The sequence below is a fragment of the Lithobates pipiens genome, unplaced genomic scaffold, assembly GCF_037356315.1.
Source record: "Lithobates pipiens isolate NorthernLeopardFrog02 unplaced genomic scaffold, aLitPip1_a1.2 Scaffold_62, whole genome shotgun sequence".
Lineage (NCBI taxonomy): Eukaryota > Metazoa > Chordata > Amphibia > Anura > Ranidae > Lithobates > Lithobates pipiens.
Window position 1 is genome coordinate 2,001,217 of NW_027507884.1, and position 13,788 is coordinate 2,015,004.

A 13,788-nucleotide genomic window follows, 5' to 3' on the forward strand; every position below is an offset into this window, starting at 1 on the left:
CTATCACACCTCCAACTATTCTTTTACTGCTTCCATAAGCTCATTCCCAACAGTTACAACCTTTTGTATGACCTGCCCCGCCCTATTAGATTGTAAGCTCTTCTGAGCAGGGCCCTCTTAACCCTCTTGTATTTTATTGTATTGTAACTGTATCTTTTGTAAAGCGCTGTGTAAACTGTTGGTGCTGTGTAATAGTAATAAAAATAATAATATGCACATTCCAGTCTGGTTTTTATATTTGCCCGGAGGTCTTTAATTGTAGTACAAATGTAAAATTTACAGAATACACAATAAGGAAAGGCAGCAGCAGTATGGGAGGAAAATTGGAGGATGAGCGATCTATGATGATGTCATCGACCTATACTCAGCAGATCCAACAGTCAAGGCGATCCAGTAGGTAATAAGGCATCGGCATTTATGGAGAGGTGGAATCTTCACTTACAGAAATATAAAGGAAAACTATATATAGTATATAGAAATATAAAGGAAAACTATCACAAAAAAAAATCATTAAAACAATGGTTTAGGCCTATATATAATTAGGTGTTTTATAAATGTCTTTTTTAATGTTTTTTTTGTTAATAGAGTTATGTGATAAAAATGAACATGAAAGACATTATCAATATACACTCATATAGTGCCAGCCCAACAATGTTCTGTGTTAGCGCTGCCTTGGAATCTGAAAAAAAAAAGGAAAAAGAATATTCACACATTTAGAAGGAACTTAAACCAAAAATGTTGCTTAATTCATTTTTATTAATCAATGCAACCCCCCCCCCCCTTATTATTATTATTAAAAAATATCCCCCTAGCATTTTTGCCCATCTTGAGTAAGGGCATATGATTTATGTAGCCTTTACATCCTGGAATCCATCTGCCCTTAGCTCAATCTGGAGGGTGTGCTTAAAGAGAAGCTCCAGGCTCCTTCAGAAATTTTTTTTTTTTCAAAGTCAGCAGCTACAAATACTTTTAATATGAGGACACTTACCTGTCCAGGGATCCCACGATGTCCTCGCCCAAGCCGATTCTTCAATCGGCTTCGGGTGCAAACACCGGTGTTCCATCAGAATCGGCGACCCATCAGATTAGGTAACGGAAGGGACGTGCTGTCAACTGCGCATGCGTTCCACCGATACCAGATTTGCTCCTCTGACAGAGCACCTGCAGTCAGAAGAAGGCAGTGGACAACCTGGATGGGCAGACTAGCATCATTTAACCACTTAAGCCCCGGACCAATTTGCAGCCAAAAGGACCAGGCCCCTTTTTGCGATTCGGCACTGTGTCGCTATAACTAGCAATTGCGCGGTCGTGCAACATGGCTCCCAAACAAAATTGGCGTTCTTTTTTTCCCACAAATAGAGCTTTCTTTTGGTGGTATTTGATCACCTCTGCGGTTTTTATTTTTTGCGCTATAAACAAAAATAGAGCGACAATTTTGAAAAAAATTCAATATTTTTTACTTTTTGCTATAATATATATCTCCCAAAAATATATAAAAATGTTTTTTTTCTCCTCAGTTTAGGCCGATACGTATTCTTCTACATATTGTTGGTAAAAAAATCGATTATTGATTGGTTTGCGCAAAAGTTATAGCGTTTACAAAATATGGGATAGTTTTATAGCATTTTTATTAATATTTTTTTTTTTACTAGAAATGGCGGCGATCAGCGATTTTTATTGTGACTGCGACATTATGGCGGACACATCAGACATTTTTGACACATTTTTGGGACCATTGTCATTTATACAGTAATCACTGCTATTTAAATGCACTGATTCCTGTGTAAATGACACTGGCAGTGAAGGAGTTAACCACTAGGGGGCGGGAGAGGTTAAGTGTGTGTGTGTGTGTGTGTGTGGTTTTTTTTTTTTTAACTGTAGGGGGGCGTGGCCTGGCGTCTGACGTCACTGATCATCATTCCCTATAACAGGGAACAGACGATCAGTGACAGGCTCAGTAGGAAGCACGAGGAGAGGTTTGTTTACACAGACCTCTCTTCGTTCTTCAGCTCTGTGACCTGATCGCGGGACACCAGCGGTGACCGGGTCCACTGGTCCCGCGGCCACGGTCATGGAGCTTAGGACTGGCTCGCGACCCATGGCTAGGCACTTAAAGAGCAACGTTCAGGTATGTGCTTGTGCCCAGCCATGCCATTCTGCCGACATATATGTGCAGGAGGCGGTCTTTAAGTGGTTAAGATGTCGATCTTACTGCAAATCGTATACATATTTAGAGCACTTCCAATCCCCTTCCCACCACACTTTCTCAAATCCATGTCCACTCTAATGTGTAAATTCATATGGGGTGCAAAGAAGGCAAGATGCTCACCAAATAACCTGATTCCACAAAAACAAGTTGGAGGAGCGGGGCTAGTAGACATCCCCGATTACATGTAGGCAACTAGACTAGACCAAGTCAAATGTTGGCTTACAGACACTAATACCCCACTCTGGGTTAAAATTGAAAGGGCCATTGCTCCGACATCCGACCTCACAGCTCTCCTAATGGGTGACATCTGGATTCCATGGGACTCTAGAACTATCCCTCCTACTATTCAGGCATCTCTACAAGCATGGAGATTTCTCCTCAACCAAAACCACAAAAAGTGCCCTATAAACAATTACCAATTTCCCTTAAGCCTACTAGAGGCAAAAATACCAATGTTATCTTTGAAACTATTCCCAAAACACGGGATCCGGTTTGTACAGGACCTAATCACAAATGCCAAACCCCTACCATTTGAAGACCTAATGACCACATATAGGGTTGCCACCTGTACGGGAATGACCCGGACAGTCCGGGTTTTGACAGCTGTGCCCGGGTTTCTCTGCTCTTGAAACCCGGACACAGCAGCATAGGCTCCAGCCAGTGTGGGAGGTGAGAGTTTATCACTTATCACCCTGTGTCCCTCCAGCAGCGCGACCTCCGTCACTGGATGTACACTCTACAATAGCACCTGCCCCCCTGACGGCTCCTGTCCTGTGTGGCTTCAGTGGTGAGTGTTCTCCTCCACCCACCTCAGGCACCTCTCCCCCAGCAAAAGTGTGGCTGTGCCGATCGGCAAATGCAGCCTGCTCTGAATGCGCTCTCTCTCCTGCAAGCAGCGCGCTCCCCCCGGGCCCCCCTCCTTCCCCTGCTCCAGCAAGGCTAATGATTTTTGGCAGTCTCACTGCCAATGGTGAATGGCGACAGTGGTGAGTCAGTCCCCCGGTCCATTCGCCCCTGTCAATGCAGCGCTAGGCTAATGAATCCTAAACGCTGCAACTCACAGTGGCTCTCTTCTCCCAGCACCATGCTAGCCCCACTCCTCTGTCAGTCCCCCTTTTGTCAGTCTCCTCTCCTCTGTAAACCCCCCTCTTCTGTCAGTCCCCTCTCCTCTGTAAACCCCCCTCTTCTGTCAGTCCCCTCTCCTCTGTAAACCCCCCTCTTCTGTCAGTCCCCTCTCCTCTGTAAACCCCCCCTCTGTCAGCCCCCTCCTCTGTCAGCCCCCCTCTGTCAGTCCCCTCTCCTCTGTCAGTTCCTCCTCTGTCAGTCCCCTCTCCTCTGTCAACCCCCCCCTCTGTCAGCCCCCCTCTGTCAGTCCCCTCTCCTCTGTCAGTTCCTCCTCTGTCAGTCCCCTCTCCTCTGTCAGCCCCCCTCTGTCAGTCTCCTCTCCTCTGTAAACCCCCCCTGTCAGTCCCCTCTCCTCTGTCAACCCCCCCCCCCTCTGTCAGCCCCCTCCTCTGTCAGTCCCCTCTCCTCTGTCAGCCCAACCTCTGTCAGTCCCCCCCCTGTCAGCCCCCACCCTCTGTCAGTCCCCCCCTCTGTCAGCCCCCTCCTCTGTCAGCCCCCTTTCCTCTGTCAGCCCCTCCTCTGTTAGTCCCCCCTGTCAGCCCCCACCCTCTGTCAGCCCCCACCCTCTGTCAGCCCCCTTCTCTGTCAACCCCCCTCTTCTGTCAGTCCTCTCTCCTCTGTCAGCCCCCCCTCTGTCAGCCCCCCTCTGTCAGTCCCCTCTCCTCTGTAAACCCCCCCCATCAGTCCCCTCTCCTCTGTCAGCCTCCCTCCTCTGTCAGCCCCCCCTCTGTAAACCCCCCTCTGTCAGTCCCCTCTCCTCTGTCAGCCCCCTTGTCAGCCCCCTCCTCCATCAGTCCCCCCTTTGTCAGCTCCCCCTGTCAGCCCCCTTCTGTCAATTCCCTCTCCTCTGTCAACCCCCCTCTTCTGTCAGCTCCCCTCCTCCCTGTCAGCCCCCCTCCTCTGTCAGCCCCCCTCTCCTCTGTCAGCCCCCTTCCACTCTGTCAGCCCCCCTCCTCTGTCAGCCCCCCTCCTGTGAGCTCCCCTCCTCTCTGTCAGCCCCCTCCTCTCTGTCAGCTCCCCTCCTCTCTGTCAGCTCCCCTCCTCTCTGTCAGCCCCCTCCTCTCTGTCAGCCCCCCTTTCCTCTGTCAGCCCCCCTCCTCCTCTGTCAGCCCTCCTCTTCTCTGTCAGCTCCCCTCCTCTGTCAGCTCCCCTCCTCTGTCGGCCCCCCTCCTCTCTGTCGACCCCCCTCCTCTCTTTCAGCCCCCCTTCTCTCTGTCGACGCCCCCCCTCTGTCAGTCCCCTCTCCTCTGTCAGTCCCCCCTCCTCTGTCAGTCCCCCCTCCTCTGTTAGTCCCCCTCCTCTGTCAGCCCCCCCCCTCCTCTGTCAGTCCCCTCTCCTCTGTCAGCTCCCCTCTCCTCTGTCAGCTCCCCTCCTCTGCCAGCCCTCCTCTCTGTCAGCTTCCCTCCTCTCTGTCAGCCCCCCTCCTCTGTCAGCTCCCCTCTGTCAGGCCCCCTCCTCTCTGTCAGCCACCCTCCTCTGTCAACCCCCCTCCTGTGAGCTCCCCTCCTCTCTGTCAGCTCCCCTCCTCTGTCAGCCCCCCTCCTCCTTCTCTGTCAGCCCCCCTCCTCTCTGTCAGCTCCCCTCCTCTCTGTCAGCTCCTCTCCTCTGTCAGCTCCCCTCCTCTGTCAGATCCCCTCCTCTGTCAGCCCTCCTCCTCTGTCAGCCCTCCTCCTCTGTCAGCCCTCCTCCTCTGTCAGCCCTCCTCCTCTGTCAGCCCCCCTCCTCTCTGTCGGCCCCCCTCCTCTCTTTAAGCCCCCCTTCTCTCTGTCGACCCCCTCCTCTGTCAGCCCTCCTCTCTGTTTGCCCCCTCCTCTCTGTTTGCTCCCCTCTTCTGTCAGTCCCCCTCCTCTGTCAGCTCCCCCTCCTCTGTCAGTCCCCTCTCCTCTGTCAGTCCCCCTCCTCTGTCAGCTCCCCCTCCTCTGTCAGTCCCCTCTCCTCTGTCAGTCCCCTCTCCTCTGTCACCTACCCCCCTCTGTCAGCTACCCCCTGCTCCTCTGTCAGCTACCCCCAAACAGCACGCACCTCCTCCCTTCTTCCCCTGCTCCAGCAGGGCTAATGTCCTGCAGCCAGGTCACACTGCACTGTCTGTGCATTCTCTTTCTCCCACCCAGCCGGCAGCACCGATGCCGCCAGAGACAGTGAATGGAGGGCCACTAGACTGGTGTCCTAGCAACCAGGGACGCTTTTGCAGGAGAAGGCATGGTATTAAAGACTCCGCCCCCTAACAGGTTCACACACACACATCTTTGCAGCGGCTCCTGGAAGGTAAGGTTTTTTTTTTGTCTCGCTGTAATGGAGGTCTCTATTGGGGGGGGGGGCACAGGTACTGTCTGATATATAATCTGTTACTTTCCACAGCCCTACTGACACCATCCACTGCCCTTCTGACACCGTCCACTGCCCTACTGACACTGTCCACTGCCCTACTGACACCGTCCACTGCCCTACTGACACCGTCCACTGCCCTACTGACACCGTCCTCTGCTCTACTGACACCGTCCTCTGCTCTACTGACACCGTCCTCTGCTCTACTGAAACCATCCACTGCTCTACTGACACCGTCCACTACTCTACTGACACCGTCCACTGCCCTACTGACACCATCCTCTGCCCTACTGACACCGTCCACTGCCCTACTGACACCGTCCACTGCCCTACTGACACCATCCTCTGCCTTTTTGACACTGTCCACTGTCCTCCTGACACCGTTCTCTGCCCTACTGACACCGCCCACTGCTCTACTGACACTGCCCTACTGACCCAGTCCACTGCCCTACTGACACAGTCCACTGCCCTACTGACATTGCCCACTGCCCTACTGACACCATCCACTGCCCTGCTGACACCGTCCACTGCCTTACTGACACCGTCCACTGCCTTTTTGACACCGTCCACTGTCCTCCTGACACCGTTCTCTGCCCTACTGACACCGCCCACTGCTCTACTGACACTGCCCTACTGACACAGTCCACTGCCCTACTGACACAGTCCACTGCCCTAATGACACCGCCCACTGCCCTACTGATACCATCCACTGCCCTACTGATACCATCCACTGCCCTACTGGCTGACAGTGTCCAATTTTAAGGTAGGCTAGTTTCATATTTTAACTGACATTTCTTTTATTAATCGAATCATATTAGAGTGTAGTACAAAAAAATTGCCGTGCGCCGTGAAAGTGTTCGGGTTTGGCTTGAAGAAAAGGTGGCAACCCTAACCACATATTGTAAGGGATCTTCCCGGGGTAGGGTGTGTTTGGACACAGTTCACAGCAGACTTGGACTTATAAAGCAGACCTTGGCGTTTATTCGTGGCACAAACAGTCCAACAAACAAAATATACAGCAACACCGTGCTTCTTGTGTATAACAGGAACAAAATAATAACAGAAACAAACAACCTAGCCCGGCTGGGCGCTTACTAAACAGGTTCTTCTCACCTATCTGACACTTATAAACACAGCGTCTTTCGCCTGGATATCGCAGGGTGGATTTTAGCTCCAGCAGTGGCTGTGCTTGCAGCTTCCTCAAACACACAGACTGTTCGTTTCCCTGGCTGAGAGCAAACACCTGCAGGCCCGCAGAGCCTTTACCTTCCCAGGCTAATTAGGATCAAAGCTCACCTGATCCAAAACCCAGAACTGGAACGAGGGATGGGGGGTGTGGAATGACAGGTCCCTCTACCAAACCTACCTGCCATTCCATATAAACCCAGGCCCGGCAAGATTAAATAACAACTCAGCAGCATATTGCTGCTGAGAAACTGATCCATCCTGGACTTACCATCTCACACTGTGTAGCAACCTAGGTGAGATGTACACCCCCTCAACCACTTCTCCAGTGACATGTCTACATATCCCCCCCCTCTTTTTCAGACCGGAGGGCTGAGCCTTTTGTCCCCACAGACAACTCACCCTCGACAATGCGTCAGCATTTGCCTGTAATTTCCCTGGCCTGTGTTCCACAGTGAAATTAAAGTTTTGTAAGGACAGAAACCATCTAGTCACTCTTGCATTTCTCTCCTTGTTTAACTTCATCCATGTTAGGGGGGCATGGTCTGTCACCAACTTGAATTTCCTGCCTAGCAAGTAATACTTTAAAGATTCTAGGGCCCACTTCACTGCCAAACATTCTCGCTCCACAATGGCATAATTTTTCTCGGCCGGGGTTAGTTTTCTACTCAAGTACGTCACCGGATGCTCCTCACCATTCACTACTTGTGAGAGTACTGCACCTAAGCCTGTGTTAGAGGCATCTGTCTGGACCAGAAATTCTCGCTTGAAATTGGGGGTAACTAACACAGGTGGTTGGCACAAGGCAGACTTAAGGCTTTGGAAAGACTTCTCGGCCTCTGGGGTCCACGTGACCATTGCTGTCTTTCCGCCCTTTGTCAAGTCAGTTAGTGGAGCAGCAACTGAGGCAAAGTTCGGCACAAATCTACGGTAATAACCGGTAATACCCAGGAAAGCTCTAACCTGTTTCCTTGTCAGGGGTCTAGGCCAATTCTGTATTGCCTCAATTTTATTTAGCTGTGGCTTAATCAATCCTCTCCCAACAATGTAGCCCAGATATTTGGCCTCTTCTAGGGCTAGAGCACACTTCTCGGCATTTATGGTCAACCCTGCATCACTTACGGTATCCAACACGGCCTGTACCTTACAGAGGTGACTTTCCCAATCAGGGCTAAAAATGACCACATCATCGAGGTAGGCGGCTGAGTAATCCCGATGTGGTCGCAGAATCAAGTCCATCAACCTCTGGAAAGTTGCAGGCGCTCCATGTAACCCGAATGGCATCACTACATACTGGAATAGCCCATCAGGGGTGGAGAATGCAGTTTTCTTTTTAGCCTCGTCAGAAAGTGGAATCTGCCAGTAGCCCTTTGTGAGATCGAGGGTGGTTATGTACCTGGCGTTACCTAACTTCTCAATCAACTCATCTACCCTGGGCATAGGATACGCATCGAACTTGGAGATCTCATTCAACTTTCTGAAATCGTTACAGAACCTCCAAGTTCCATTGGGCTTTGGGATTAGCACAATCGGGCTGGACCATTCACTCTGTGACACCTCAATTACCCCCAGATCAAGCATACGTTTTACCTCGTCAGATACGGCTTTTCTACGTGCCTCCGGTATCCTATAGGGCTTTAGGTTTACTCTGCTTCTAGGCTCAGTTTCAATGTGATGATGGATGAGGTGGGTACGCCCTGGGAGGTCAGAGAACTTGTTTTTGTTTTTCTGTAAAAATTCCAGAGCCTCCTGTTTCTGTGACACTGATAGAGCATCACCTACTTTGACTGGAGGGATTGGTGGTGACAAATTATTAACAGTATTTGTCGCCACCAAGGATTCCCTGTCTTTCCAGGGCTTGATTAAGTTTATGTGATAAACTTGGAAAGGCTTCCTTCTACCTGGTTGGTGCACCTTGTAGTTCACCTCACTGATCTTTTCAACAATTTCATAAGGACCTTGCCACTTCGCTAAGAATTTACTCTCAACAGTGGGGACTAGTATAAGGACCCTATCGCCTGGGTTGAATGTCCTGATTCTTGCGGACCGGTTGTAAATTCTACTTTGGGCCTCTTGAGCTCTCTGGAGGTGCTCCCTTACCAGGGGCATTACAGTGGCTATACGGTCCTGCATTTGTGCTACATGCTCAATAACACTCTTGTATGGGGTGGACTCACTCTCCCATGTCTCTTTTGCAATGTCCAGTAGACCCCTAGGGTGACGACCATAGACCAACTCGAATGGTGAGAACCCTGTGGATGCTTGGGGCACCTCCCTAATAGCAAACATGAGGTAGGGTAATAAATGATCCCAGTCACGACCATCTTTTCCCACCACTTTCTTCAACATATGTTTCAAAGTTTTATTAAATCTCTCCACCAATCCGTCCGTCTGGGGGTGGTATACAGAGGTACGGATGTGTGAGACTTTAAATAGTTTGCATAATTCCTTCATCAGTTTTGACATAAATGGCGTACCTTGGTCAGTTAGGATTTCTTTGGGGATCCCAGTCCTAGAGAACATATAAAACAACTCACGTGCAATTGTTTTAGATGCAGTGTTTCTTAAGGGTATAGCCTCAGGATAGCGGGTCGCATAATCTATGACTACCAAAATATACTGGTGTCCTCTAGCTGACTTTACCACGGGACCCACTAAATCCATGGCAATACGCTCAAAAGGCACCTCTATAATAGGGAGCGAAACCAAAGGACTGCGAAAATGTGACACTGGGGCACTAACCTGACATGTGGGGCACGACTCGCAGTATTTTTTAATGTCATCATATATCGCCGGCCAAAAAAACCTCTGGAGAACCCTCTCTCGCGTTTTGTCAGTCCCCAAGTGTCCCCCAAGAACATGGTTATGTGCCATGTCAAGCACCTGACGCCGGTACGGCTTAGGTACCAGAAGCTGTTCCACAATCTCATCCTTAATCTTATTGACTCTATAGAAAAGATCATTAGTCACCGAAAAATGTGGAAATCTTTTTTCAGCATCTGGTTCCTGAGGTACCCCATTCATAACAGCAACCTGCTCTCTCGCATTTTTGAGAGTGGGGTCCTGTAATTGTGCAGCGCCAAAATTATCCCTAGATACCTCTAAGTCTAGTATATTTTGCTCAGTGGGAGGAGCCTCCTCCTCCCCAGCCAGGACCTGCAAAGGAGAACAATCATTTCCATCCTGCACACTTCTATCATTCACAGGGGACAAAGCAACCCCCTTAGAGGTATCGCCACTCCTTTTGGGGATTTTTCTTTTTTCCCAGAGAGCCCAGAATAATGGAAAATCACGCCCCAATATTACATTATGCATGAGGTTTTTTACCACACCCACTTCATATTGTACGGTGCCTTGTTCAGTCCCGACTTTAGCCAGCACTATAGGGTACACTTTTGTATCACCATGTATGCACACAACACTCATATGCTTTTTAGACTCTAAGTCCCCAGCCACCAGGCTAGCATGCACCAAGGTTACGAGGCTTCCCGAGTCCATTAACGCATCAACGGGAAGGTCATTGATGGTAATATTGCAGATTTGCGGTTCAGTCTCTAGTCCAGGAACTGCAGCACAAGATGGTTCCGCAAACAGCGACTGACGCCGGCTAGCGTCACACTCCATGGGTTCAGTGGTAAGAGGGCAATGGGCCGACACGTGTCCCGCCTCATGGCATCTCCAACACTGGATAGGGCCTGGTCTCTTTGGCAAGGAGTCCTTTTCAGAGCCCCTTAGCCACCCGGGACCATCACCAGTCTTTTTTCCCTGAGACACCACTTGAGCCCTTTTCCCGCCATCAGCACCCCTCCACACTCCCCCAATAGATGGAAGTCTCTTACCAGCTGACGGCACAGATCTGGCGCTCCGGGGAGGTGAAGATGCTGCAGGAACATCACGGAGGTAGTCCTCAGTCGCCTGGAACCTCTCCACAAGGTTGACAAGTTCGTTTGCATTCTTAGGATCACCTTGTCCCACCCAGCGTTGCAGGTCAGTAGGAAGCGCTCGGAGGTAGCGATCCATCACGACCTTCTCTAGGATTTGTGCAGGAGTAGAAGTGTCTGGCTCCAACCACTTTCTTGCCAAATGGATTAGGTCATACATCTGGGACCTCGCTGATTTGTCCAGACTGTAGCTCCAGTTGCGTACCCTCCGGGCACGGACTGCAGTAGTAACTCCTAGTCGGGCAAGTATCTCCTCTTTTAGCCGAGTATAGTCCTTAACCTCTTGCTCACTGAGGTCATAGTAGGCCTTTTGAGGTTCACCTGTTAAATAGGGTGCAATTACCTCTGCCCACTCAGCGGCTGGTAACTTCTCTCGCTCAGCCACGCGCTCAAATACTGTTAGATAGGCTTCAACATCGTCCTCAGCAGTCATCTTTTGCAGCGCTTTCTGCACAGTCCTTCTCCCAAAAAAAATCTCTGGAGCGGCTCCCATCACTGTGGGTGGATTAGCAACCACAGGCGCCTCTCGATTTGCTATCAGGTGCTCGATAAGTTGTTGTTGTGCAGCCATGGACTGTTCATGTCGTCTATTGGCCTCTGTCTGAGCCTGCTGTTGTTGCAAACTCACTTGCATAATCTGCTTCAGCATCTCCTCCATGTTGCTGGACTGTTCTTGGAGTGTAGTTGCAGCTTTCACCCAGGACATCAGCAGCTGTAGCCAAGTCTGTCCACACCGTTGCCCCTAGCAACCGTGTTGCCCGCTACCTCCACCAATTGTAAGGGATCTTCCCGGGGTAGGGTGTGTTTGGACACAGTTCACAGCAGACTTGGACTTATAAAGCAGACCTTGGCGTTTATTCGTGGCACAAACAGTCCAACAAACAAAATATACAGCAACACCGTGCTTCTTGTGTATAACAGGAACAAAATAATAACAGAAACAAACAACCTAGCCCGGCTGGGCGCTTACTAACAGGTTCTGCTCACCTATCTGACACTTATAAACACAGCGTCTTTCGCCTGGATATCGCAGGGTGGATTTTAGCTCCAGCAGTGGCTGTGCTTGCAGCTTCCTCAAACACACAGACTGTTCGTTTCCCTGGCTGAGAGCAAACACCTGCAGGCCCGCAGAGCCTTTACCTTCCCAGGCTAATTAGGATCAAAGCTCACCTGATCCAAAACCCAGAACTGGAACGAGGGATGGGGGGTGTGGAATGACAGGTCCCTCTACCAAACCTACCTGCCATTCCATATAAACCCAGGCCCGGCAAGATTAAATAACAACTCAGCAGCATATTGCTGCTGAGAAACTGATCCATCCTGGACTTACCATCTCACACTGTGTAGCAACCTAAGTGAGATGTACACCCCCTCAACCACTTCTCCAGTGACATGTCTACAATATAAACTACCAAACCACATGCTCTTCACATGCATCAGGATTACACACTTCCTAAAAGCCAATGCCATTCCGACAATTAAGATACCACCCACAGCCTGGAAATACCTCACACTAGAAAAGCCAAAATGTAAGGATATATCAGTATTTTACGACCTCCTACAGAAGTGGTCATCAACCCTGTCCTCAAGGCCCACTAACAGGCCAGGTTTGCAAGATAACTGAAATACATCACAGTTGATATCATTTGCTGCTCAGTGATTGCAGTATTCTAGTCTGCATCTTCCCCAAGGTAATAAATAAAATCTGGCCTGTTAGTGGGCCCTGAGGACAGGGTTGATGATCACTGTCCTACAGGACAAAACAGCCTTCAGGAAAACTATGAACACGAGGAGATGGGAAACAGATTTAGATATCACAATCACAGACGACCAGTGGCAGAAAGCGTTTCATACAATCCAGAAATCATCCCATTGTGTAAGCCATTGGGAAATGACTGCTTATGCCCCGTACACACGATCGGAAATTCCACCATTAAAAGACCAATGAGAGCTTTTGGTCGGAAAATGCGACCGTGTGTAATGCTCCACCGGACTTTTGCTGGCGGAATTCTTGCCAACAAAAGATTGAGAGCAGGTTCTCTATTTTTCGGTTGGAAAAAAGTTCAGATTGTCTGTAGCAATTCCGACGCGCAAAATTCCTACGCATGCTCGGAAACAATTCGATGCATGCTCGGAAGCTTTGAACTTCGTTTTCTCGGCTCGTCGTAGTGTTGTACGTCACCGAGTTCTTGGGGGTCGAAAGTTCAGAGAACTGTTGTGTGACCGTGTGTAAGTAAGCCAAGCTTGAGTGGAATTCCGTCGGAAAAAAACATCCAAGATTTTTCGGATAGAAATTCCGCTCATGTGTACGGGGCATTAGGGTGTCAAACAGATGGCAAAATTCTTCCGAAACACTTATATTGGCGGAATTGTGCCCACCGGGGCCACCACCTACATATGTTCTGGGAATGCCCATGCTTAACTAGCTTCTGGAACCAAGTATTCCAGTTGATATCCTCAATCACTGGCATAATTACAACCTGTAATCCCGCACTAGCAATACTCCACATAGGAATAGAAATCATTCCATATGAGATGAGGTCAGTTGTATCACATATCCTCTTATGCCACGTACACACGACCAAACTTTTCAATGGACTTGGTCCGGCGGACTGGAATCCGTCAGACAATTCGATCGTGTGTGGGCTCCAGCAGACCTTTTCTTCCCAAAAGTCCGGCAGACCTAGAAATAAAACATGTTTCAAATGTTTCCGACGGACTTGAGTCCGGTCGGAGAAATCCGCTCATCTGTGTGCTAGTCCGACAGACTAAAACCGGCGCTAGGGAAGCTATTGGCTACTGGCTATGAACTTCCTTATTCTACATCATCACGTTCAAATCCGCCGGACTTTTGGAGTGATCGTGTGTGGCCAAGTCCATTCGTTTGAAAGTCTGGTGGACCTCAGCTGCAAAGTCCGTCGGATTGTCCGCCGGACCAAGTCCGTCGAAAAGTCCAGTCGTGTGTAGGCGGCATTAGTTGCACGCTCTCTAGTACTTCGCACC

The 13,788-nt window shown here is 49.8% G+C and overlaps 1 protein-coding gene across 1 annotated transcript in view; it reads right to left on the minus strand.

Annotated features, from left to right (window-relative positions):
• Positions 1-226: 226 nt before the first annotated feature.
• LOC143958875 (Fc receptor-like protein 4) overlaps positions 227-13,788 on the minus strand; it is a 69,717-nt gene continuing 56,155 nt past the window's right edge. The window contains exon 6 of the mRNA XM_077467857.1: positions 227-679. Coding sequence (XP_077323983.1) covers positions 588-679 — 92 coding nt within the window. The 3' untranslated portion in view covers positions 227-587. The remainder of the gene's footprint in view (positions 680-13,788) is intronic.